This window comes from Pempheris klunzingeri, chromosome 4 (assembly GCF_042242105.1).
Source record: "Pempheris klunzingeri isolate RE-2024b chromosome 4, fPemKlu1.hap1, whole genome shotgun sequence".
Lineage (NCBI taxonomy): Eukaryota > Metazoa > Chordata > Actinopteri > Acropomatiformes > Pempheridae > Pempheris > Pempheris klunzingeri.
The window spans coordinates 7,527,244-7,553,707 of NC_092015.1; the positions used below are offsets into that span (position 1 = coordinate 7,527,244).

At 41.0% G+C, this 26,464-nt stretch overlaps 1 protein-coding gene across 2 annotated transcripts; it reads left to right on the top strand.

Annotated features, from left to right (window-relative positions):
• Positions 1-26,387, top strand: stim1a (stromal interaction molecule 1a). Of its 2 annotated transcripts, none has more exons than XM_070828764.1 (13): positions 1-176; positions 1,047-1,179; positions 4,794-4,924; positions 7,447-7,561; positions 9,175-9,286; positions 9,799-9,914; positions 12,938-13,115; positions 18,981-19,158; positions 19,932-20,099; positions 20,200-20,300; positions 20,808-21,037; positions 22,666-22,789; positions 23,543-26,387. In XM_070828764.1, exons 2-13 carry the CDS (start codon positions 1,059-1,061, stop codon positions 24,051-24,053), a joined length of 2,085 nt encoding a protein of 694 aa, XP_070684865.1. In that variant the 5' UTR covers positions 1-176; positions 1,047-1,058; the 3' UTR covers positions 24,054-26,387. The 2 variants fall into 2 exon arrangements, with proteins under 2 accessions (XP_070684865.1, XP_070684866.1); XM_070828765.1 differs by having other exon boundaries at positions 22,666-22,729.
• Positions 26,388-26,464: the final 77 nt, after the last annotated feature.

Genomic DNA, 26,464 nt, shown 5'->3' on the forward strand with positions numbered 1-26,464 from the left:
AGCCCACTGTCTGTCCACATTCTGCGGCTTTTTCGGCTCAGTCTCGGTCGGAGGAAAGACCGAGACTTTCTGTCTTTCACGGGACGTGGAGTTCGCTTTGCTTCAACTCCGGGGCGTCTGCGGCAATGTTAACACAGAGCTGAAACTACAGATCTGCTGGCTCTGATATATGACAGGTAACTTTGTTGTATTTTATTTTTGTTATTCAGCATCACAGCAGTCACATTACGACCGTTAGCCTAGCCAAAACTACAGTTGCTCTTTTTCAACGTCCCCTGCGCTGACTTGTGGTTAGCTAAACGTCAACGGTGGCTAACGTACGTGTGTAAAAAATGCAGTAAGTCGACACCGACAGAAACAGGAAAATCACGGAAGCGACCGCTCAGTGATGTTACTCCCCCTTTTGCTGGATATTTCACTTCATTTCCTTGTTAGCCTCAGTGCTTAGCTAGCTAGCTAGATTTGACAGGCATCCAGCCAGCACCAGCAGCCCCCGACGGATCAGGCTGCTGTTACTTTTCTTAATCTTATTATTTTCCCCCTGAAGTGACATGTGTTTGCAAACATGCTGCTAACAACCTCCGAAGCGCGGCTACACTGACAGAGTGTGGTTTTAAAGGCTTTCTTAGCTAAAGCCAGGTATTAGCAAGCTAACCGACTGTACGTTCATTCATTCAGAAAGAAGAGACTCACTTGAGGACTGATTTATTCTACATTTGCGCATCGGGTTTTATTACTTCTTCCTTACAGTGTATTTATTTTATTTATGCAGCTTTAGTGCTACAATTTCCCAGTCTGGGATCAATAAAGTGCATCTATCTATTTATCTATAGCATGCGTCTGCAGTTGCTGCAGGAGCTCTTTATGTAACTAACCGTGTTTCTTATTGTTCCCTATGCTGGTTAATGTGGTTTCCTCTCCTTGCTAAGATGTCATATGTTCTGAGAGACAAAATAATCCCATTGTTTTATTAATGAGCAATGTTTAATTGATTGATCTAGATAGAAAATGATCTGATTAACTGATTTTTGCTGTCCTCTTTCCAGCATACACCAGCCATGGAGTTTAACAATCTAGTGACCTTGTGGATATTTTGCTTGTGTTTCGTTGGAGAAAGTTGGACCGAAAAACCAAGTTCACCAACAGCGGACAGTCAGATGGTTGAAAATGGGGTGTCAGGTGAGCAATTAATCATTGTTGTAGCATTTTTATAGCCCACGTTTACACAAGCTATGCGAAGATGACACACTCTATAGACTGGTAGTCTTGGCAGTTAGAGTATTAGTTTCCGTGCCACATCTTTGTGATTGTGCAGGCACTATATGCAGCCCTGCTGAGAATAGTACGGCTGGCATTCTTCATTAAGCCCTGTCCTCCAACTCAGATCAAGCCAGCCAGTCAAACAGGAGGTAATTGATCTAATGGTTAGTGGAGTGAATGAGCAGGGGTTTAAGTGGTTTCTCAGTCAGATCAAGATGTTAAGCTATTTACAATAAATCCTTAAAAAAGGATAAATACATTGTATAGTTGCTCAACGACTGGCTGTACAATATACAAAGTAATATAAATCTTGGATTTCCACTCTCTTTATATAATGGTAAGTATATAACTCAACAACATGACAGCTCCGTATTGTATATGCTTGTCTCAGAAGACTTCAGCTTTCAGTCCCAAAGTCAGTCCACCTTTGGTCACAGCTCAGTGTTCCTTCTTGAAGGACTCCACTCCAGAGCACAATGTCATTTTAATAGTCTATTTTATATTTCAACAGAAAACGTTTCCAGAAAATGCCTCCACAAGTCTATGAACTCCTGGACATTTCCTTTGAGAACAGAGTTAGTTTCTTAATGCAGAAACACATTAATTAGCACGTTTTATCATGTCACCAAAAGTTTTTAAGTACATAATCTAATGTGTAGACTTGCATGCTAAAGGCAACGTGGTCCTGTCATACAGAATACTTCTGCAGTGGCTCATTGCAATAGATTTCACAGCCATTTTTAATTTTGAAGTTGAATTTAAAGCACACGTTGACTGACTTTAACAAGCTCCTCTTGCAAAGATCAGAATCAGAATCAGAATTACTTTAATAATCCCCAGGGGGAAATTGCTTTTTGTTACACACAGCTCCAAAAGAATAAGAATAAACTTCAAACACAAAAGTAATAATAATGATAATAATAATAATACAAATAATACCACTACTACTAACAAAAATATATAACAACATGTACACTCAGAGTGAGCTGTATTATATAATAATAAAAATAATAATGATGCAAATAATACCACTACTACCAACAATAATAACATGTACACGCTGAGTGAGGAGCTGTATTATATAATAATAATAATAATAATAATCACAATAATAATAATAATCAGGTGAGTCCAGAGTCCAGGGTCCTCTCCTCTCTCGTGGAACAGTTCACGTACTGGATGAAGTTGGGCAGTGCCTTTGCCATGGTGACAGGGTTGAAGACAGAGATAGCAGACCTCCGGAGACACAAGATACAAATCTTATTAGATGAGTTCCTTTATTAAGTGTGGTAATCTCTTTCCTCAGTCCATTAAGGCAATTCACATGACTGGGGACAGTGGTTGCATCTGTCAAGCATGTCTTGAGACTACAACACAGACTTTGAAAACCTGAATCTACTTGGGTTAAGTGTGAGCCAGTTGTGATACTGTGACTCTGGCTATTTTTTAAAGTGTACTACAAAGGACATAACTGTTGCTCATATTTACATTTCGAAATATTTCGCTTGACTTTACTCAGCATACTTGTAACACCAACTAGGCAATGAACCAGCATGTAGCTGCATGAAAAATTGTTGAGACTCTGTCCAAGTTGCTCATACACATTTTACATTTCAAGCGCATTCTCACATATGTGTGCTACATGTCCCAACACTCCCAAAAAGCCACCGTGTGGGAAATAATTTATTCTTGACAAAGCTTGGCAGGTATCATGAATGGTGACAAATCATAGTAACTGCCACTGTTATGAAGTGGCTAAGTTGAGGTGTCTACATGCAGGCACACAGAATGACTTGCGTAACATGAGCTCTTAAAAAAGCCAGGCTGACTGGTATGTAAATATCTTATCTTGTGTCTCCGGAGGTTTGCAAGCCAAATGAGAGAAAGAGCCAAGTTGGGTGTATGAGAGTGTTGCAGGTGCTACACTTTCACAGGGGTAACTGTCATTCTTTGTTTAACATGTTGAGCGTGAATGAGTGAGAGTGTGAGAGGCTAGTGCGCTTTTGGTATGTGGCTTTGCAGGTTTCCTGAAGCTGCAAGCTTGCAGACTGTGGCTCAAAAATTAACTTTTCACTATGCGGAAGTTCATATTGTGCATTCAGCCTTCTTGTTCTGGTTTAGTGGTTTCATGCAGAGAAGTGTAAGGTACAATTTGCCAACAGCAATTGTTGCAGAGTTCAACCTGTGACGTCTCTTTATAAGTGAATCTGTCAGAACATGTGGTTCTGGGAGTAAAGAGAATGTGGATTGGTATTACAAGTTGATCACTAGGCGGGGGCATTATGAAAAGGGGAAGTGAGTTTGATTTTGCGCACTGCCACATCATATTGTTGTGAGGATGGTGCAGGCAACATGGAAAAGCCTTCTCTGTCTGGGAATTCATTTTTCCCACATGTTGAACCAAAGAATAACCATGTAATCGCCAACCAGAACAAACTAGAATCAAACATTTCATGCAATAAAATTGTAGTGTTGTGATTAGTAAAGTTCAATTAAACCACAGTGAGATTGAGAATCACAAATTTACAAGAGTGTCTGGGTAAGATAGCAGTCGCAGCAGCAGCATACAGAACATGGAGGTTATGTAAGACAGACTTCAAATGAAGTGAATAATATATATGCTTCTGGTGGTCTTAGGAGCAGTGTCCTTGTGAATTTACTTCAACCACGCTGCTTTAATTAAAATTCATATTAAATCCACTGTTGTTACAGGTGGCCTGCTGTGCCCTTTCACACAGCAACACGAGTGTCTGCAGTACATACCAAACAAGGTCTCCTCTTAGTGGGAGTGGTGGCATTATCTCTGATCTATGTCAGAGGATTTGTAATCCCTCAGGAAGGAGAGGGAACACAGAGGGCAGACAGGATACACTAGATAGCTTACATGTTGCCAAATTACATGATGATTTTTCATAGGAACATGTTCTCATTTGTCAACAATTTATTGTGGAACCCAAACACTGAAATCCTTAATAGTTACTGAGGCCTCTCTGTCAAAATGGTGAATATGGTTGAGCATAAAAAACATTTAAACTGACAAACCTAAGTCTTCTGACATTAAACAGAACTTTGAAATCTAAATTGTTGATTAATTTGCCCTGGGACAGCCTGTTTTTGGTCAACACAGTAGGCCTGACAGTCATGGTATATGGCTTCTTGGTAACATCCCCACATTGAGTGAAAAGCTTTACATAAACAAGGCTTTGTCTTCAGTCAAGGAATTTTGCAGTTCAGTTATCTTGGCGAGAGAGAGGGTGAGTAAGGGCAGTCTGATCAGGGACAATACATTTTGACTTTTCTGCAAAAAACACAAATGAAGCATTTAGCTAAAATGGGTACTTGAGTAACTTTATCACTTCAGTACTTGATTCAAATTGTGTGTATATATATTTTTGAATGACCTGTCTTTACAGGGCTGGCTGTTCGTATTTTTAATTGAAAAACATGTTTTTCCTGACACTGCTCAAGTTGAACTGAAGAGTTTCAAAGTTGCCTCTGAACGTCATCTTGATATGACTCTGTTTCTCCACCAGATTTTTGTCGCATCGATGAGCTGCTATGCAAGGATGAGAACGGCTTTCTGAGCTACGAGGCTATCCGTAGCATCCACAAGCAGATGGATGATGATGCAAACGGCAATGTAGACGTGGTAGAGACCGACGGCGTAAGTACCAGCCAAAAAAGGATGGGTTTACGGGTTTGTGCGGTGCACCAAGATGGTCCTCCTTCAGTGTGAGGAGGCTTACATGTATCATTATTTTAATCCTCTGTCGTCTGACTTGTCATAGGATTTGCTGTTAAGATGGTCAGTTAATCATAGCCCTGTAATGTCCTTAACTTGCTCTGAGTAACTGGAGGAATTGTCCTGTTTACGCTCCAGTGCCCTTTTTGCTGAAGTCAAATAATTAACCTAATTCACACTAAGTCTTGTTGCAGGTACCATGCATGTTGACACTAATATTGCCACATTTGTAAAAACATATTGTAACCTAGCATAAGTCGAGTCTGTTGTTTCTCAGACATCACCGGTGCCTTAATGACCCTGGCTGTAGTCCGTTTAGGTTACATCCTGAGTTCTAGTCTAAACTACATGTTGTAGCCTTGAGGAGGCCCCCTCTGGAGCCTCATTTCATTTTGATTCAGTCCGTGGCATGTGGTTGAGGCCAGACCAAAGCAGGCAGCGTCCTCACTGCTGCCGTCTCTGCTTTTAGAAGAGGCACTTGGCATGCAAATACCCCTAAGGCATGGAATCAAGTGCAGTACAGTGAGCACTCACATCTGTAGTGGCTTTGAGACGAGAAATGGAAAGCTCAAAACGATTAAGAACACTTCAAGACAGTAGTCCGGCTTCCAGCTTTCACACAATATTTAAATAAAGAAGATAATTGATTTCTGTTTGACCAAGATCAAAGTCTCCATTTGGTTTTTAAGAATAAGCTTTGTGGCCACATTATACAGGTCCTCCTGATTCTCCAATGAATATATTTTCAGAAGCGTGATGTTTCACCTGCAGTACAGACCATCTCTGTGCCTTGTAGTGAAATCCTCCCACACAAATCTATCAAGAAAGAAAAGCATCATGACTTATTACTGTCTTCCACCCATGTTGTATGAGTTGGCTTTTGTGGGAGTGGAAGATCTCCTGTATGGTTCATTTTGAAAAACCTGGTGACTGAGTTAGCCTACAGTATAGTGGGCAACTAATAGTGTGGTTCAGTTTGCCAGAAGCTGACCAATACCACTCTAATGGGGGTGGGAATGGAATTCAGAGTGCCATAAATGTGGCACTCTGTCATCTATTGTGTGCCGCGGTGTCGCATGTACAACATGCACGGTTCTCATTTTAAAATGTCAACCAGAGACTTGTAAATGACAATGACTATTACTCTCAACAGCTAAGGATATACTGTTATACTATTTTAGTTTTTTTTTTTTTTTTAATTATCTTCAGCAATTTGACGTGGTGTGGTGAAGTGGTTTTTGCAATAATCTCTCAGAACAAAATGTGGAGTCCAGATTCTAGACAAAAGGTGGACAATCTTAACCTGACACACCAGATGGTTTGTTACACAGACCCATCTGGGAGGTCGTTTGTGGAAACTGTAAAGGGATAGACATGTTAAAAAGATACTTGGCAGGTGATGGGATAAGCCATCTGTCTATCACCATCTAACACAGGCTAGCTTGTTTCAATGAGGAAAATACTCTGTAGTTCAGACATACCTGATGCTCTAGCAGCATCTGTGCTAACCATTTTAGGAGCCGCTGTTGTTGTTTTCAAACAAGCAGTTGCTTCAAACTGTCATCGCTAAAACCCGCCTGTAGCTCAGGCTGATTGGCTCAAATCCCTGTGGTTCAGCCACATGTAAATAATCGTAGTGTGGCATGGTAGATTTTAGCCTGATCATTATTTCCCAAATCCAGCTGCCTCTCAAGGTTAAGGCTCTCAAGGTCTAATCAAAAATGTCTCTAGTGTGTCAAGTGTCACAAAACCTGTCCCATTTGATTTGCTCACTTCTAATGGATTCTGTTAACATCACAGTGATGATGATCAACATGCTTGTGTTGTAATGTAGAATAACTATTAACACAAGTGAGGAGGAAGTCCTGTGTTGTTCCAGACCATTAAGTAGTTAGTGGACAAGCTTAGTAATTTTTCAGGTCCTACAAGTTTGAGATATTTATGTTCCTTTCACAGTGAGTGAAGCAAACACATACACAAGCAACAAGGATTGCATTTTTATCTTTTATGGGACTCATAAAGACTACAGTACTGAAACAGGTCACAGTGCTCACAATAAATCAGAACCTATCTGCAGCATATTTCCAACGCCAAATGTGGTTTTTGTCCTTCAGCTACTTATACATTTTATTCACTCAACCCCTGCTCAGACGTTCTGTCCTATGTTGTTTAGTATGTGTGCATTTGCAGTAATCTGATGATTTTTATTTCCTGAATAAGGTGTAAGGAAAACAAAAACCTTCAAAAATTCTTCATCGTGGCATTGATCTAACAAAGTAAACTAATGTTCTGAATGCTGAGGAGATTGTGTCGATGATGGAGCTAGAAATGCAGTTTTCTTCCGAAAGACCATTTGTTAGCTTTTAGGCCTTTTAAATGTTATAACATCTCTTGTGACTTGTGGACTATTTGTGACCACTACAATCATCCTTGTCACTCTGCAGTTCCTGAGAGAAGATTTAAACTACCACGACCCCAAAGCCAAGCATAACAGCTTCCACGGGGATGACCAGTTTATCAGTGTGGAGGACTTGTGGAACACGTGGAAGGGCTCTGAAGGTACTGCTTTGAGGCATCTTTGTTGCCCCTGAGGCCAACAGTGACAAAAATGCCTTTATTTCAGATCTTTTTCATATTTATGAGTCTGAGATGTAGACTGTGAATCTTGTTTTGCACACTGTTTCACATGGATATGGACTACCAGTACTGCCTGTCTGATATTGAACTGAAAATTGTTATTATTTGTTGTGAGACACTGCTTATGCCTTTGTCATTCTGAACAGCATTGTTTTAAATGGCCAGTAAATGACACTTTATGTCTTTCTTTGTGACTGACAGTGTCACGCATTACCCCTGCTTGATCTTGTCTCTCGCTCCACAAAGGAGCCCGGCAGCTGATCAGATGGCATGTCAAGCAAAGTGTGGCCTACTTATCAGGTCCAGCTAGTGGCAAAGCGGACATCATTCAATCTGTCAGCACAAAATTGACATCCACACTCTCACCTCCTTCTGTCTATCTGTCTGTTAGGCTGGGCTATCGTGTACTCTTTGAGAACACTTTTCATGTGCTGTGCTCTGCTGTTTCTGGCTCTCATGTCTTTTCACACCCTTTCCTCTGGCTGATTTTCTCCCCTTTTCTTGCTCATAGTTCTGACTTACCCTGCATTGCAGTTTCTTGACAGGGCTCTGGAGATTTTGAGCCAACAAACTGGATTTTTCTTCAAGAGAGCAACACATTTACACAGCTCACATGGTTGACTGTCTGCCAGGAGCTGGGGAGTGGGTTTCCCCTCCCCTGTTACTGTGGGCATGCCATTGTATGTCATACTATAGGATACCTCATACCTCATAGATCATTCAGGGTGCAGATGCATATGGTCATTTAATATGCCTCATATGTCAAGCTGTATAAACAGAACAGTGAGAATGTGTAATGATAGTGACGTTGTTGTTGTTTTGGCCCTGTACGTTAGGTTTAAAATCAAGCAGTATCTATATGAGGTTAGTGCTGATTCTCATCTTTAATTTAAAGGTTTACATCCATTTCAGATGAACAGTGTAGATAGACGGGGGAGACCTTTGCTACGGTCATCATGTTTAATATTTGGTTGAAGTTTTTTTTGTAATCACTGACAGCTTGAAGTCTATGACCCAAAGATGTCAGCAAGCACTATACTTCACTACACTACTTCACTAACACTACTATCTATACTTCAGCCATCTTCTGTTCTTGCTGGTTTCTGGGGATTTTTTTTGCCTTCAGTCTGTTCTTAAGCAAGTTGGCCTGAGGTCTTCTTGGCCTCAAGAAAGACTTCTTAGTTGCCTTTTCTGATGTTTTAAGGTCACTGTTTGGCTGCATCGTGCTAAAATGAATGGCTAAATAAGCTACAAGTCTAGAAGTACATTGTTCACTCGATAAGGATATGAATACACTTAAACACCGCTCAATATAGAGGCCAGCTGTTTAACCACAAAGTCATTGTTCCATTTCAAAGTGAATTTGCTGAAAGTAATCAAAACAATGCAAAACGTGTTACTATAACTTTCAGACTGCACCGTATGTAATGGAGACACATTGCAGCCTTATTAAAACTGACTTCTGCAGATATTAGATGGATGAGAATAGATGAGTGCTCTAACTATATTGGTTTATTCTTCCCTCTTCCCTTCAGTATATAATTGGACAGTGGATGAGGTGGTGGAATGGCTCATCACCTATGTGGAACTGCCACAGTATGTGGATGCATTTCGGAAGATGAGTTTTAACGGAAGTGCCATGCCAAGGTAAGAGATATCTCAGTATATCAACCTTTTCAACTCCTTCAAACTTGAATCTGTACTAGCTCTATGAAAAATGTGCCTCCTCAGCTTAACAAAAAACATTTTGGTTTCAAGGCTAGTAGGGATTTTTTGTTCTCTGAAATCGCAAGCTTCTAAGTTCACGTGTGACCGCAGTGTTGCACAATGCAGGGGTGATACCAGCACAAATAATAGACTTAATACAGCTTTTTTTAGAGCCAGCAATTTAAAACCATGTACATCACACTCTTTATAAATTATTACTTTCCCAATTCTGATTAGTCAGTGTCAGCTTTATTGCATTTATTTTTTGGCTGCAATAAAAGGGATCCAGTCTCTGCATTTGTCAAAATAGCAGAGCTAATGTATGTTGATAGATGATAGAAGATCTAGAACATTTGTGAAGGGGTCACATTACACATAGCTCAAAATGGATTACAAACTCTACTCTTCCTTCTTTGTTCTTGCATAATGGCTGTGTGTCTGTTCTCTCTCAGGCTCGCCATAAAGAACACCACTCTGACGCTCTCTATTCTGAAGATTTTGGATCGCAGCCACGTGCAAAAGCTGCAGCTCAAATCTTTGGACACTGTGCTGTTTGGAGCTCCCCTGAGTATGTGACGTTCTTTTCTTAATTCTTGTTGCACCTCTGATTCATATCCTCATTCATACACCATTAGAGATTTGTTCTGGAGACTTCAAAACCCTGATGAGGGATGAGAGAAGGGGGGCTGTTTTATTACTCTTTATGAAGGTTTAGATTTCAGTCCCATTGACAATTTGATAAGCAGGAGACCTCTCTCTGTGTAATTACACTGAGCTAGGCTCTAATCTTTTTTGCTTAACCAGTTCGTTTGCGTAAAACTAGTCATCAGAGAGGCATAAAACATCTTCCAAATAACTAAGTCAACATATCATGCAACCCCCTCTCTTTAATTGGAAGAGTATTACTGTGAAACACCTGTAGGAAATGTTGAGCCTACCACCATTACCAACATCCTGACCACTGTTAGCTAATCTCATTTTCCATCACCACTCGTTCCCTTTTGATACGTTGTGATCAGGGCTGCTTTATTTGTTTAATTAGTTTATTCACGTACTCATCTACTCACTCGTTTACTCTGTTTAGTTGGCCTATCTTCAGTATGTAGGGTGATTCAGGAATTGAAGAAGTGTGTTGAGGGTTAGACCACACAGCCCTGTGCATACTGAGACAAATAAACACACCGCTCATCCTCTCCCTCTCCCACTCCAGTGTCACTGCTTCAGTTCTGTAACTGCCAATTCTCTTTTTTTTTTTTCTCTTTAGGGGTTCATAACATCACAGTGGATGGGGTGTGTCTTAGAAGTCAGAGTACCTCATGGCATTACCTTATATTTATTTTATTATGTAAGCTGTATTGACACTGGGAAAACATGTTCCCTGAGTGACTGCCAAAACATTTTTCTAATGAAAAACATGTTTGGCCTTAAAAGCTTAGTTACAGAATGACAGCGAAATACTGACATTTTCTGCTAGTGAGCTTGGAAAGTCAGGAAAACTCTGCACTTGGTAAAAAAAAATGATAATCTATAGAGCTCACACAAAATATTAATGGCATGCAGCAACTTCCCTAGCCTTGAAGGTTGATCCTTTTTAACTGGCAAACAGCTAAGATAGAAAGACACTGCCGATGGGAGGAAATAATTGTAATCATTAGTAAAACTAGAGGAGAAAATGTAATGAACCTTTATAGAAAGCAGGCATTTGCATTGGAAAGAAATTGCAGGGGGCACAGTGTGTAGTGGTCTGTGTCTGGCATGTGTCATTGTGGATGTGTTTTGTTAGAGTCACAACCGAAAGGAAGACATTAGCGAGCGCTGTCTGGCTTTGACAGCCTTTCAAAGCCAGTGGGTCCCACTAAAAGACAGACAGACTGACTGACTGACTGACTGACTGACTGACTGACTGACTGACTGACTGACTGTATATAGCAGCAGACTTTTAAGACACATCTCACAAAAGGTTAATGCTAATCTAGTGGACAGTTGTGTAATAATTAACCCAAGCACATTTGGAGCCACTTATTTCCATTTTTGTGGAGAGTTAAATGTCACTTTATCCTGAATGTAATATTCACTGTAAGTGGTAAATTACTAAGCCTAGACTTGGCTGATGACAGAGGGCAAACTGTTTCCTGTTTAAGACAGTTTTGTAAAAGCAATGAATATGACATGGAGCAAAGTGTAGCATTAGGAAATACGTTTATGTTATCTCAGAGATGACGCACAGTATTTCCCTTTTAGGCATCTGTGCTCACAAAGCAGACCCAAGACAAATTTAGCACATTTCCGTTGAATGGTGTGACTTCATTTTTGGGGAGTTGTGCTCTCTGTGGTTAAGAGGTAACATTCTGCATATGATTGCCAATCAAAAGTAGCTGAACCATAGTTATTGTAGTTACTTACTTCAGTAGAGTTAAGAAAAGAGAGGAGCAGCGGTTAATAGCTGTTCTGTAGATTTTCTCTTCTCATCTCTGCTACATACTTTGATACAATAGCAGGCGCAGCTGGTCCCAATCCCTTGACTCTGATGAACCTGTGTTTGTTCTGGACTTTAAAAGCAAGTCTGCAGGGATAAACACACACACATGCACAGCCCGCCTGAAAGATAATTTAGCACAAGGCCTAGAGACTTTGTATGTTAAACACACCACTGAGGGTTCATGTGAAGAGAGATGTGTGCTGCGGGGTGAAGTTTTGATTCATAGCGTCATGTGACTTGTCATTAGCTGCCAGTGGTACAGGAGAACCAATGTTATTTATGGCATGTCATTCTGACCATATCTAAAGAGAATCAACCCTGTGTTGTCTTTTTCTCCTAATTTTACTTCCTTTCTGTCTCACTCCAGGAAGTAGAAGTCTTGTTTTTGACATCTCTTTCCCGCACACCCCTTTGCAGGTTTTGCAAGAAAAACTTGCCTCATCACGTAGCTTGCAAGGCTGAAATTCAGGGTTTTTGTCTGTTGCTGCATGATGATGCTGTTCTGAATAAAAGACAAATAGACCTTATTAAACCCAAACTTGATTTTGGGTTTAACTTTAAGGTAGCCTTTGTAATGGCCTTTATTTGTTGATCTGAATCTAACTTTAAGGCTTTTTACAAATGGGATAGCTGCTATCTAGCTGCTGTGACTTTTAATAGCTATGACTCCCTCACAATGACAACATGTCATGAGCATACTCACACTAGTTATTGAGAGGAATGGCAGCAGCTGGGATATGATTCATAGCTCTTCATGTATACCAAAATGTTACCGTTGCTACTGTTTGGTTTTCTGTGCACGTTTATTAGCATTGGTTACCAGACTGAAATAGGCTTTGTAAGCTGGCTTTAGACTCTAGGCTCCTCTCACCGCAACCTGAACTTGCGCTACTGACTCTCTATTTGTGTCACTCCACAACAAGTGCAGTACGTTTAAGTGCAAGCTTCACACCACATCCTTGAAAAGCATTGTTGTACAGCTTCATCTCATGATTATAATATTTATGATCTTGGCTGAAATAATCCTCATCCTGTATCAGTTTGTCTTGTGATTTTGATGTGACCTTGCTAGAATGTAACTTCTCCTCTTTATTTTTTTCTCTTTCTATCAGTGAATAGACATAACCACTTGAAGGACTTCATGCTGGTAGTATCAATAGTCATAGGCATGGGTGGCTGCTGGTTTGCCTACATCCAGAACCGCTACTCTAAGGACCATATGAAGAAGATGATGAAAGACCTGGAGGGCCTGCAGAGAGCTGAACAGAGTCTGCATGACCTACAACAGAAGTAAGGGTTTTTCCCACCACCCACACGAGCTGTGCTATACTCTGTGCTGTATTGTTCTCACAAACCATTTCCACATGAACACAGTACTAAATGTGGCAGCTTCAGTGTTTGCCCTATGATTTTTTTTTTTCCAGCAGCAGTGCTGAAGTGCATGAGCTTTATTTGACGTTTCCGGAAAATATTTAGGCCGTCTGCTGATAGAAAAAGGCCTTAATCATGTATTTTTTGAAGTTGAACATTTCAAATTACGTTTAATACAATTGTTCATCACACCACAGGAATTGGGTCAGGAATTTTGTTAAAGAAGTTAACAACCAAATTTGAATCATAATATTAATCATGGTAAATGATGAATAAGCGAATAAACTCATGCATGTGCAGCACACAGCATCAGACAAATGGACATCGTGGTTTGGACCGACCATTGGTAGTAATAGATAGGTAGCGAGACCAGCAGCAGAGCCAACGGCACTTTCAAACGGTCGTCAGTAACCGTCTGCTAAATGGCAATGTGACTAATCATCGCTTGTGCCTGACTGGCGGCTTGAAATGGAGGTAGCAAGTTTATTACATTTGGAGAGATTTTTATACAGCATCAGTGCTACTCATTTAGCAGCAGCACTGCACTGCAGTTTAGTGCATAAAGGTCAGACAACACAATCTTCTGCAAAACACTTTTCTGGCCAACGTTCGACACCATGAATTTATACACTAGTAGACATACAGCAGAACAAGAGCAACAAAGCTTAACAAAGCCAGGTCAAAACAGTTTTATCTATATATCCATGTCAATACAGTGATAACTTCCATTTCACCAAAAAATACACATAACTCCTTTTTATTAAATTCCTTCAAAGTCTTTACAACAAATATTACCAGTCTGGATGTGGATATGGACGTAAACGGCAACTTGACTGTTTGGCAGAGGCATACAACTGGAGGCGCTAATTTTAATTTTGTCTTTATATTACAGCCTTTGGACATCTACCAAATGTGTTTGCATTCACATCCTCTTGTCTGCAGTATAGATCTCAAACACTTCTGCTAACTGGCTTCAAACTATCTTAAACTTAAAAAAATAATAACTGTTTTTAGAAAATAATAATTATCAACCTTAAAACTAACTACGGTTAGTGTTGGATTGGCAACTCGCTGACATGTCTTGCATGTGCAGTGAGTTACTCCTCACACTTCTGTAGGTCTTATTGAGTGAGTGGAACACTTGATCATCGACTGAATGGAAAAACAAGTTTTCTTTTTCCCCATGGCAACACTCTACTGTGAACATAGAAGTGTAAGTCAGATTAATCACTATCAACTGAGATAACTCTGACAGACTCTAAAAGCCTTTTGTTTTTGAGTTCGACAACCACATGAAAACAGCATCCTCACTCATTACTTATAAAGGCTTTGGCGTGTGAAAGAGTGCCCCTGCTCGTTTTCCCTCCAGGTTAAAGTTTTATTTCATAAAAGTGTAGTTCTGGTGTTAGCTGAAGCAGGCAAGGACGCAGTCTGCGGGGAATGCTGTCAGGCTCAATGATTTTACAATGCAAATGAGACGTGCTTGAATTTGCATACAGTGTTTCGGAATCCCATATATATATATATTTCCACAATCATGACTCAGAAATAAGTAATGCCTTTGACAGGATTGCATGTACAGAGCCACTTTGTTCTAAAATGGGAAGTGAGAGACTCATTTAGACAAATGATTCCAGATGAATTGACTTTAACTGTCACATATACATTAAATGTAACCATTGAATTATATTTCTTTATATAATAAAGATACATGAATTGTTCAAGGAACCATCAGTGTAATCTGAGTTGAGCTGTGCTGTTTGAACACCTGATATTAAAGCCAATGTGACAGCTCTGTACAATTTGACAATAAGAAGGTGTCATTAGTGGCCATGTTTTAGTTGGAAGTTTCAACATCTGACTGAAGAGTGACAACTGTTTTCTTTCCGACCTGTGATCATACAGTAAACTTTGAGAAGGGATTGAAAGCTGAAGGGAGGATACAAACAGTCAAGATGAGACCTCTCTGCTAGGTGGCTAGCCTCAGTCTGCAGGATTCAGTGTGGAGCTTCATTTTTTGGGTATTGAACTGCTGCTTCTTCACAGTGAGAGGAGCCAGCTGAGGTTTGTTATGTCATACCCTTGTCCCTGGGCATCTTGCTTTGCTTTCACTTAAGGAAATGAATCAATGCAGATCTTTTGAAAACTTGGTATTTAATGGATTTTTTTAAAACGGGCGAATGGGTGACCTGTGAACCTCACAGTTTAGTGATTATTGAACAAAGCTTGTGAATGTTGTATGCCCACCGTATCTCATACATTTTGTTCTGACACAGGACACTGCAAGCTGCCACCTGGTGTCCTTTGTCGTAAGAGGCATCAGGCCATTGCTGCCTTAATGTTTTGAAATGAAATGTTTTAAAATAAAGCACCTCAAGCTGAGCTTACACCAGCAAGCAATTGGCAGTAACATGAGGAATAAATGAAGGTTATAAGACAAATCTAGCTATTTTGGTCCTGTTAATACTTCAAAGAATGCTCAGAATGTGCTTTTAAGCATGCACCGTCTCCTCTTATTCCTTTAAAGGATACTCAAAGACAACCTCACCTTATACACAGGTTGGGGGTTGTTCTTAAAATGATAAGGCATTACCAAGGGATTACCACAGATAGTGCCATCAAAATGTCTAAAGTCCTGAGCATAAAAAGTGATTGTTCTGACCTGAGCTGCCTCTGCTATAGTCACATTGCCCTTAGCCCCAAATGTATTGTGAGGTGTATGAAGTTGGAGCTTTTCTCTGACTGAAAGGCAGCCTAAGAGGATTGCTGTAGGTTGGTATTATTGACTGGAATTGTTATGTACAACTGTCCACCTAGAAAACAGTTACGGTTTTCCACCTAGAAAACAGTTAGGAGTTTGAAAGGAAAAAAACAGAAAGTGTTGTGTTTTTAACTCTGGGGAAACCATGTGTTGTGAGATTAAAACCAGAGATGGGATCAGACCCATTCGCTGGCCAAAGTACTGAGCAGTGACAGCCGTTGCCACATGACTGCATCACATTCCTGGTTCGATGCTTAGGGACATTGAACTGGGAGAGCTGAGCTGCTCTAGCCATCAAAACCTTCAGTGTATTTTATACCCTTATTACCCACATGAGTTGCTCTTTGTATCGGCTGGCTGTTTATGACACACAGGTTTTTGAAACATGACACGGTATGCTCTGATGAACAGCAAATGAACTGAAAAGACTTACTGTAGATATCACTAACTGAAATGTGTCAGCCTTGGATTCTTTATTTTGCTGTACAGTACGATGTCTTCTTATTACAAAGTAGTATCACCATTGTGGCTTCAGTGTATGCATGTTTAAAATCTTATAAATCAAGTGCATTTCTTTATTGAAGCTGTACAATAAGGGAGTGGAAAGTATTTTTGTGGGATTTGCTTCTTGTATTCAGACCAAAAGAGCCATTGACTCTTCCAGTGGGGGCAAACCATTGAGGTCACACTCTGTCCCTCTGATAGTCTGCCAAGTCAGTGTGTGTGTGTTGCCTCTATGGCTGTATACTTTGATCAGTTGTGAAAACACACCTGCTACTGCCAACTTTGGAGTGGACTCTGACATTTCTGTCTTGCTAAGCTAATTGCTCATGCTTAATTCTCTTTTGCAGTTCAAACCAGAGAGCTTTTAATAAATCTTAAAGGCCCCACCAGTGCGAACAGTGCAATAGTGTGCCTCATTTGAATCTAATCTTTGGTGGAGAAGAGCTCAGACAAACCAGCTGTGCTGTTTCTCATAAATTAGAATGCGTCTACTGACCTATAATCATTGTAAAGTGATTTGTAGTAGCTGGTGTATTAATCTTTCATATTCTTAAACAATAGGCAGAAGTCAGTCAAGCTAGCTTACGTATCTACTGCCAGAGGGAGATGCCGTTTTCACTTGTGAACCGCAGATAACCAGGAGAATGTCGAGTTGCCCTTTTAAACATGTAACAAACAACAGGAGTTTGTCCGTGTAAGAAAACAGAACAAATCACCAACACGCCGGCTCAACTGGTTCAGACATTTACATGCAGCTCCTCCAGGTAATGTCTAGATAAGTTCTGAGTTGCAGTGTGTGTGTGAAATGGACTTGTGATTCTCGGACAGTTCAGAGCATTACTCTGTTCTAAATCAGATCCCACTATATCTGCTGCAGCAGAGACAGCCAAGCACTGTGGCAGTGCGAAGTTAAATTATAGTGTAGCTCTGTGTGACTAGCAGGAAGAGACTTCTCACAGTACACGAGGTATGTCCTCTGTCTGTAGTCATGCCTTTCTTCCTGATCCCTGCTGCCAGCTGCTCTCTTTCCATACCTTCAAGCAGATCCTGTGGTGGTATCAAGTAGCTTGGCCCGGCCACGGCTTCCCTGTTGGGAGACAGTGGGAGGCGGCTTTGATTGGAGCTGGATTTCCTGGGTGCCTTTTACAATGCTGTTTGACCCAGCGTCTGCCTCACTGGTGGGAGATGGTGTTAAGCATGAATGCTTAACGCGTCAGCTCCAATATTAAGTCACCCACATTTGGATTGGGGCGTGGTGCGCAGACAGACATCCTGGAAAACAACAACAAGGACAACAACATCAGAAGTGATTGGCACTAATAAGTTGCTTTTATTTCCACAAATATAATATTAAGGAGAAATGAATGTGTGTTAGAAAGATAAATACAAGTGTAGTCATATTAGTGTATAAAAAGCTGTGTGTTATTATTAAGGCCTGTCTTCTACTGCGTAGTCTGCAGGTACATCGTCTGCATCCTGTGAGCGCTGCAATGCAGGTCAATTTAAACAGTGCTTGGTGTCTTCTCTCTGGGCATTGGAGCTCTGCCAGTGCTTACAAATCTTAGCTAGAGAATGGCAGAGGTCAGGGTCGAAAGCATTAGCAAGACTGTCCACCCACATTTTCCATAGCGAGCTCTCTGGATCACCTTTCATTTCTCTGCACTTCTTTGCTCCCTTTGCTGCTTGTGTTTAGCCTGGCAGATGGGGAGTGCTTCTCCCTAGTGACTGAAATATAGTACTGCCTACTGTCCTTCAGTGTCTGGAGAATAAAACCAGGTGCTTTTTGTTGTAGTTTCGTTGTATCACAAGTCTCAGTATTGCATATCGGGACTTGGGAATTCCATTGTTGTAATTGCTTAGCAGATGAGGGACTGCTCAGGTAAAGCCCATTGTAGCTGTCACCTGAGAACCCAGTCTCACATTAGCTTTACGGATCAAATTAAACATTTTTTTTCTTGGTGTAAAGGTTCATATTATTCCTGCATAACGTGTAAATCACAATTGTTCTGCTCTGGAGTATGTTTTCTCTTTACAGATTACAGTTTTAAATGAAGTGTGTCCAGGAATAAATGATTATGCCATTGGTGATCTTTTTTTTTTTTCTTCAGAGGCTGGTCTAAAATATCTAAATATCCCTCATACAACCTAACACATATATTTTGGACACCACAGGAGCACTGAGTACCACCCTGTACTGTTCTAAAGTTATATGCTGGCAGCTGTTCCCATTCTTGGCTCTGCTCCCTCTGATGTCAGTTTATTGTGAGCTGCCTAGCAGCTGACCATGGCTCTGTTCTTTCTACATATTAGCCATTGTTTCCGGTTATGCGTGGCTGATGCAAGTGCTGCATTCTACACATACATGACTCTCACATGTGTGCACGTGATACCTGCCCACAGAAAAATACACAGGCACCTACCATGCTATGTTTCTTTGTTTGACTATATTAAGCAGCCACTCTTGTCTTGCCTCTAAAACAAACTAAAAACTATTGTTTCTCTTTCTCTCTTGTTGCCAGACTGCAGATCGCCCAGGAGGAGCACCGTACAGTAGAAGTGGAGAAGGTGAACCTGGAGCAGAAGCTGAGGGATGAGATCAATGCAGCTAAGCAGGAGGCCCAACGACTGAGGGAGCTGCGTGAAGGCACAGAGAATGAACTGAGTCGCCAAAAGTATGCTGAAGAAGAGCTAGAACAGGTACTTGCAAAGTGATAAATGTGACCTAATTATGATATTTGTAGTTTTAAACAAATCATCAGTTCTCCACAGAGGTGAAGCACTGTTACTGAGTGAATATGCCTTTATGAACTTCCAAGGTAGCAGCTGCACAGTATGTTTAGGTCTATCAGAATCACACTGGCTATAGTATAAATACACCCACTGAAGTCTTTGTCCACCAGGAATTTGGCAGGAACAGCACAACACAGCCCACACAAGTAAGCAAAACACATGAGTATTTGCTTGGCACTTCTGTCACAGTCTTTTTTTTCCCCATTCAGAAACACAATGATAAATTGGAACCACGCAAGTCTCTCAGAGTAGCTTGACGACACTTTGAGTTTCATGTTAAACTGAACTGTGACAAGACCAGTGACTGTCTTACACTCCTATATGAAGGAGGCAAGTCTTTAGATCCATCAGTCCGTAACCATAAACAAAGTTTTAAGTTATCTTTGAATTTTCAACTATGGAGGATTGGTGTGTGTGCGCTTGTCATAATGATTTTATACAAATTGTGCATTTGTAAAAAGTAGAAAAAGGAATTTCTTAAAAATAGAAATGTCATTATAGTAATCTTGCTTTGTGATTGCAAGATTTAACAAAGTTCAATGCTTGTATTTGAAAAAAACTAAAAATAACAATTATAAATAAAATAATCATTGCCAAGAATGTGTTTCTAGATAATATAAAGTTTATGTGTGTATTGTTTTTGTGTGAATTTGTTAACTAATGTTTGACATATGCTGCAGGTGCGGATGGCGCTGAAGAAAGCAGAGAAGGAGCTTGAGTCACGGAGCAGCTGGTCACCGCCAGAGTCTCTCCAGAAGTGGCTGCAGCTCACCCACGAGGTGGAAGTGCAGTACTACAACATCAAGAAGCAAAACGCTGAACGGCAGCTCCTGGTGGCCAAAGAAGGGGTGAGCATGTAGAAACCTAATGTAAAAGGGAGTTTTTCCAGTGTTTGTTTGGGACCCCTTAGAATACAAGAAGATACATCGCTGGTATTTGTTTTCACAGGCAGAGAAGATAAAGAAAAAGAGGAACACTCTCTTCGGGACTTTTCATGTGGCTCACAGTTCCTCCCTGGATGATGTGGACCACAAAATACTGGCTGCAAAGTAAGTCCGAGTCCATCAGAGCATAAATGAAAGAGCGTTAGAAAGTCAGGTAGAAATAACCAATCCCATTCCAGTCAGCGGCAGTATGCAGCACAGCTGTGTACACCCCAGTGGTAGTGCCTCCGCCTCTGGAGAATTGTAGTTTTAAAGTACTGAATGCAGAACTGTGACACACAACTGCAAAACGGGTGGGAACACAGGAGAACCATATATACACAAACAGGAAGGACCTTGTGTAGTGTAGTGGTACCATGCAATGTCAAAACACAGTAAAAAGAGCTGGCCCAAGGGTCAGATTTACCCACATACACACTCGGGATGGGATTAAACCAGCTGACCAGCTCAGGATATGTTAAAAAGGACCACACTTCTCCTGAAGAAATGCATCCATTCTGAATGGCTTTAGAAAGATTTGGATACTATGTCTTTTCAGACAGTGATAATTAAGAAGTTACGTTTCCTCTCGACTTATTTCTCCTTCTCCTACTTTCTTCTCATCTTTCATAGACAAGCCCTGGGTGAGGTGACGGCTGCTCTGCGGGAGAGGCTTCATCGCTGGCAGCAGATAGAGATCCTCACAGGTTTTACCATCGTCAACAACCCAGGCCTTCCCTCTCTGGCCTCAGCCCTCAACCTCGATGCCAGCTTCATGGGCGGGAGGGCAACACCCCAGCACTTCATCATGTCTGACGACATGGACGACTTGGACGAGGATATCGTGCCTGGAACTCTGCAATGTAAGAGTTCGTCCGAATCTGTCGGCCATTCTGTGGGGATTAGCAAACGAAGCCCTAAACACTCCAAGACCCTGCTGGGGAAATCCAAAAATCAGCCCACATGAGAATTTGGACCTTTTTTTTATGCTACATTTACCTGAATTTGTCCTTGTAGCCTTCCTGGAGGTGAAGGTAGTGAAGGTCACACGTGTATGATTGAATGAGTGTCATTTTACATTTGTAAAATGTGTACCATGTAAATTCACCTAATTGTCTTGTTCTTTTACACACAATTCCACTTGAATGCCTTGTTGATTGTTCTCATTTTGGATAAAAGTGTTTACTTGACTCTCAGTCGATTATTGAGACTGAAGACTCCTGTGACTTTCCTCTGGAAATTGAACTGTCAAGAAAAATATACTTTTGAATGAGAACAAGTCTTTGTGCTGACCTATTTGTAGTGATTGTGTCCTAATATGTGCGAGAGACATTTTTGGTTTAACACCTGCAGCCAAAGGAAATGTGTAACCTGTAGTCAGTGCACAGTTTAAATTCTTATTTAGGTTCATATGAGACACAAAAAACACTGTCCATCATTTTTCAAAATCCTTATGTACAAAAAACATTACTTTCATTGCAGAATTCATAAAGTAAACACATTTCACACATCTTTATCTCATCAAGAAAACCAAGAAATTATTTTCATTATGATACTTTGAAGCCATGTTGCTATGGGCTTTATATTTTACTCATTACTATGGCAAAACCTAACATACATTAGGTCTGGTTTCGACTAACTTCAGGTGAAAGTTGTACCACAGAATCCTTTTCAGACTGCAATAGTGAGTAAGTCTTTTAATCAACATTAATTGCACTCCCTATCTCACTCCCCTCTCTCCTTCCACCACCTTTCTGGCATTTGGCTTCCACTGCTGTCTCATTGGCCTAACTGCAGATGGCCCCCGACTGTTGGAACGGCGAGCCAGTGACCTGTGGTCCGTCGGTTCAGACTGTCAGCCCATGTGGAAATATCCTGGTTGGCCATTTATTCATGCCCCAGTTTGGTCCTTAGTTTGACATTCCTGTCTTTTCTCCTGACTCAAAGCCACTCAGCGTTACAGTACTTTTTAATTGGACAGTACGCTTCAGATGGACACAGCTGAAAGGGAAAAAGTACTCCATGCTGCGTTCATTTAAAAACACCCCTGACATCGCCGTAGTTGCTTGCTTGCCACATTCACTCCCTCTTCTACATCTTATCACCACCAGTGCACCCCTGCTTTCTTCCCATAGTGGTTTGTCACTTACTTTTATTGTAAATGGACACTCGTATCATAAACGGGCTAATTATTGCTCATTACAAGATATTTTAGTTGGTAACACCATCACAGTTTTCTCCTTTTGGTTTGACTTAATATTTTCCTTGTAAGTAGGAGAGATAAAACAGGAGTGTTGGGATTTTATCATAATGTAAGAATGGCATGAAAAATCAGTAAATTCGATTTCTTTTTTTAAGTCACTTCAAGTCAAGAGAAATGTATCCCAGCACCTGAGTATCTTTCCACTAATCTCCTAATTGGCCGCCTCCTCACTGTCCATCAGACTCTGTTTCATGAGTTGTTGATAATGCTGTTGTTTTGTGCCCACAGCTCCCAGTATGATGTCCCTGCGCCAACGTCACATTGATCCCCAGCTGGCCATGGGCTCTCAGAGGTTGGTAGAGAGTTGCCTGTCGGCGGGGCAGCAGGGAGAGGGAACCCCATACCCATCCAGGTCTAAGGCCACCCTCAGACAGTCACGCAGCCAGTCGTTTGGGCAGCTCGAGTGTCTCCCTCTGCCTCTTCTTTCCTCGGCTGTGTCTCACCCCTCCATCATCTGTACCTCCAGCCTAAACCCTCAGTCTCTGTCCTCGTTGTCCTCCTCTTCCTCCTGCTTACCCAGCTCTGTGGGTGGTGTTGTAGGCCCTCATTCCTCCCATATATATCATGCTTCTTTCCAGCCTATGGACCCCATTCCTGATTTCATCTTCTCAGATGTCTCCAAAGCACACTCCTCGTACAGCGACAGCTTCGGGTACCCGTCTCTTTCCAAATCACCACACACATGGCATGTGCGTGGGTGTTTTTTTTTTTTCTTTTAAACCACCTGCTATCATTTCATTTTAACAACATGTATCACACTGTAGGTATCTCCTTCCGTACATAATTTTTTCCTCTCTAAGTCCATTTTATTTTGTCATGCTTTCTTTAATTTTACTCATATTCATTTTGCTTTCACATCATTGCACCTGGTGAGGCGTTACCCAATCAATGCATTTACTCTTTCTCAACCTCTCAGTGTTCTTGGTGTTCCTTGACTGCTCAACTAACAAGTGTGGAGTTCCAGTGTCCAGGCTGTGCCCAGCGCATCCATGGCTTTGCAGGCATAGTGTAGATAAACCCCAGCATGCAAAGGCTTCCTCTTTAAACTGTTTCTGTTGGTTTATTTCTCATTTTCTCTAACTTGGGTTTTTTTTTCCCCCCACAGGGACCTAAATCGCTCTGACTCCGACTCCTCTCTGTCCCTCTCCCAAGTTGGTGATCGGCTATCTGCCTACAGCTCCAAAGGCCACCTAATCAAGCCCACCTCTCTCATGCACAGCCTATCAGGTCGTGCAGATGATGCCGTCTCACTGCATGCTCACACCCCCAACGGAGGGAACCGCATTCATGAGGTCAGTCCCACAGAGCCCGTCTCTGACAGCCCAATACTCATGAAGAAGGTGTACGACATGGAGAAGTCGCCCAGCCTGGGAGAGATCAACAGCCTGTCAGAGTCGTCCCGCTCCCTTAGCCCCAACTCCACTGAACCTGACACACCGTCACCTACAGGAGGGCAACAAGGCTCCGTGGGGCTAAAGAGCAGCACCCGCATCCCTCAGCTGTCCTCCAAGAAGAGTCCGCTGGAGGAGGACAGTGGCTCTACGGGAGAAGACACAGATTCCACTGCCAGCCGCAAGAAACACACCTTCAAGATCTTCAAGAAACAGAGGAAATAAGGGCTACATGAACTACAGGCTATCAAAGCTGTTTGACTGTGTTCCTCTGGTCTGCTTTTGAAAGAATAGTTTTGGGGGTTAATTAATGGTCAAATGATGGCACAGTTTGGTGCCGTTGCATCTTTTTGTAGGTATGACACCTACTCTGAGGAACTGGACTGTGGGAGCAACCAGCTGCTCAGTTTTATCTGCTTATTTGGTCGATGTTGAATATGTGGGGAATGGGTAGGTTTGTATATTGGAATGTAAAGTATTATTTATTCTGCAGGAAATTGTGCCAGTCTCAAAGGGAAATGTGTCTCCCAGTTGGTTTTTCTTTCTTGTTCTACAATCTATAACATTTTGCATGTCTTCACTTTTGTTTGACTGATACTCGAATGCTCTTAGTGTTTGCTTGGTTCTTGTCGTTAACCTGCTTAGACAACACTCGATGTTTCTTTTATTACTACCTAACCACCTGTCCTACAAATCCAAAGTGAATGCGCACTCTGTGTTTCACCGAGTGCTTTGTTTTTATTGATGGTTACAATTTTCTGTCTTTTCTGTTGTCTTGGCAGAGCAAATGAGACATTCAGGAAATCCTCAAACAAAAGAGTAGTTGTAAAAAAACAAAAAAAGCCTTATTAGTATATTCATGACTCAAAAAATGCGGTAAGTGCTGTGTGAAGATATTACAGCACTAGTAGCTACGTGGTGTGATTAAGACATCACCTTATATACAAAAGATAGTTGGACAAGAGAGAAATCTCCCCAAAAAGTTACACAATGACCCATCAAATGGCAGCATCAGACCTTTTGCTTTATTTCTATTATTTAGGGTTAAGTGCATGTGAGCATGAGCGAGTGAGAGAGGAGTGCTTTGCTGAAATGTCCAGCTTTTAAATCGGTTCCACCAAGTTTATCCACTGATTTTTTTTTATTTTTGGATTTACACAAGCCCTCACTGAGACCAGGAGGTAAACAAGTGTTTGAAGATCCTGACAAAAAAATGTTCATTTTTGATGTAGGTGTCCTTTTATTATAAGGAAGAAATGTTATCAAACATACAGTTACCAAAATGTTAAACACCACAGTCTGAAAATACTGCATTCACAATGAGCTTCTAACTGTGTATTTAATTTAAAATGAGGATACGCTCAGTACAGTGTACAGTGCAGAATGAAAAACATGTTTGTCCAAGATCCCACCATTAAAAAAAAAAAAAAAAAAAAAAAACTGGATCCAACATTTCCCACTAAATGTTAATTTGATGTGAGTTTAACTTGGATTTTGGCTCCTGTTACCTTCTGTCTTCTGTTTTAATGATTATTTATGTGGGCAATGAAAACTTCACAGCAGTTTGTCAGCAGTGAAGGATGGGTGCTGGTAAGGGCTATAGTTACAAGGCAAAACCACTTGCCCTGTATTAGATAGAAATTTTCAAATTGTAACCACTTTGTAATCCACCTTTTATGGAAGATTTAGCTCAGCAGAAAGTGCCAAATCAATATTTCTGTCAGAGGCCTTTGTATATGTAGTGTGTTTGGCCCTTTGAGCCCCTTTCACAACGACACAAAACCACATGTTAAATCTATATACAGTCTGTAATGTATATCCTGAGTTTAAACTCTGAATGTACAAGAGTATTGTTTCTGTAACAGTACCATCGGTACAGTATGTTTACATTTGTTACAGATAACCACTATCCTGAGATTACCACTATCAAGAACATTGTGCCACTTTTAATACTGACAGCTTCTTATGAGCACAGAACTATGCATCAGTAGTTGTAGTTGATTAATAAAGTAGAAGGGATGCCAGTACAGTTAGGGCGTTCCTGACCAATGAACAACCAAAAAGTGCTGCAAAAGACACAGTCGGCCTCCCCAGCCTCATAATGTAACAGGTGGTTTGGATGTGTAAGGCGTTTCAATATCTTATTTGAGAAAGACGGTTAAAAAATGTAGAAATTTCCTACTGGTACTTTTTTAAAGTGTCATTTGTACCTCTTTTGCACGACAGAGCTGTAAATGGCTTATGCCGTCGGAGCGCATGTGTGAGCGTGAGTGTGTTTTTGTGTGTGTGTGTGTGTTTGTCTGCTTCCAGTATAATGCACTGTAATGTTGATGCATGTCAACTGCTGTAACGAAACCTATATTGGGTTAGAAGAGTGGATCAGCTTAAGCTCTTTTCTCCCCGCCCTACTTTTTCTTTCTCTTCCTCTTCTTTTTGGGCTTCTATTTATGAATACATACAGTATATTTGTACAGAGAAAATGATAATTTTGCATCTTCTGTGATGGTCTAGACTTTTATGGCACTCCTGCATGATAGCAATAAACTATTTTGAATGAAAGATGAGGTGATTTTTTTTTTTTTTATTCATAGATATTGCACTACATGGTTCACAACACTTCTCATATCCTACATGAA

Excerpts from the sequence above, each read along its gene's own strand:
- stim1a (XM_070828764.1), top strand. The coding sequence starts at position 1,059 with ATGGAGTTTAACAATCTAGTGACCTTGTGGATATTTTGCTTGTGTTTC. Across the intron at positions 20,301-20,807 it reads CACAAAATACTGGCTGCAAA|ACAAGCCCTGGGTGAGGTGA; the intron begins GTAAGTCCGAGT and ends CATCTTTCATAG. Across the intron at positions 22,790-23,542 it reads GGAACCCCATACCCATCCAG|GGACCTAAATCGCTCTGACT; the intron begins GTCTAAGGCCAC and ends TTCCCCCCACAG.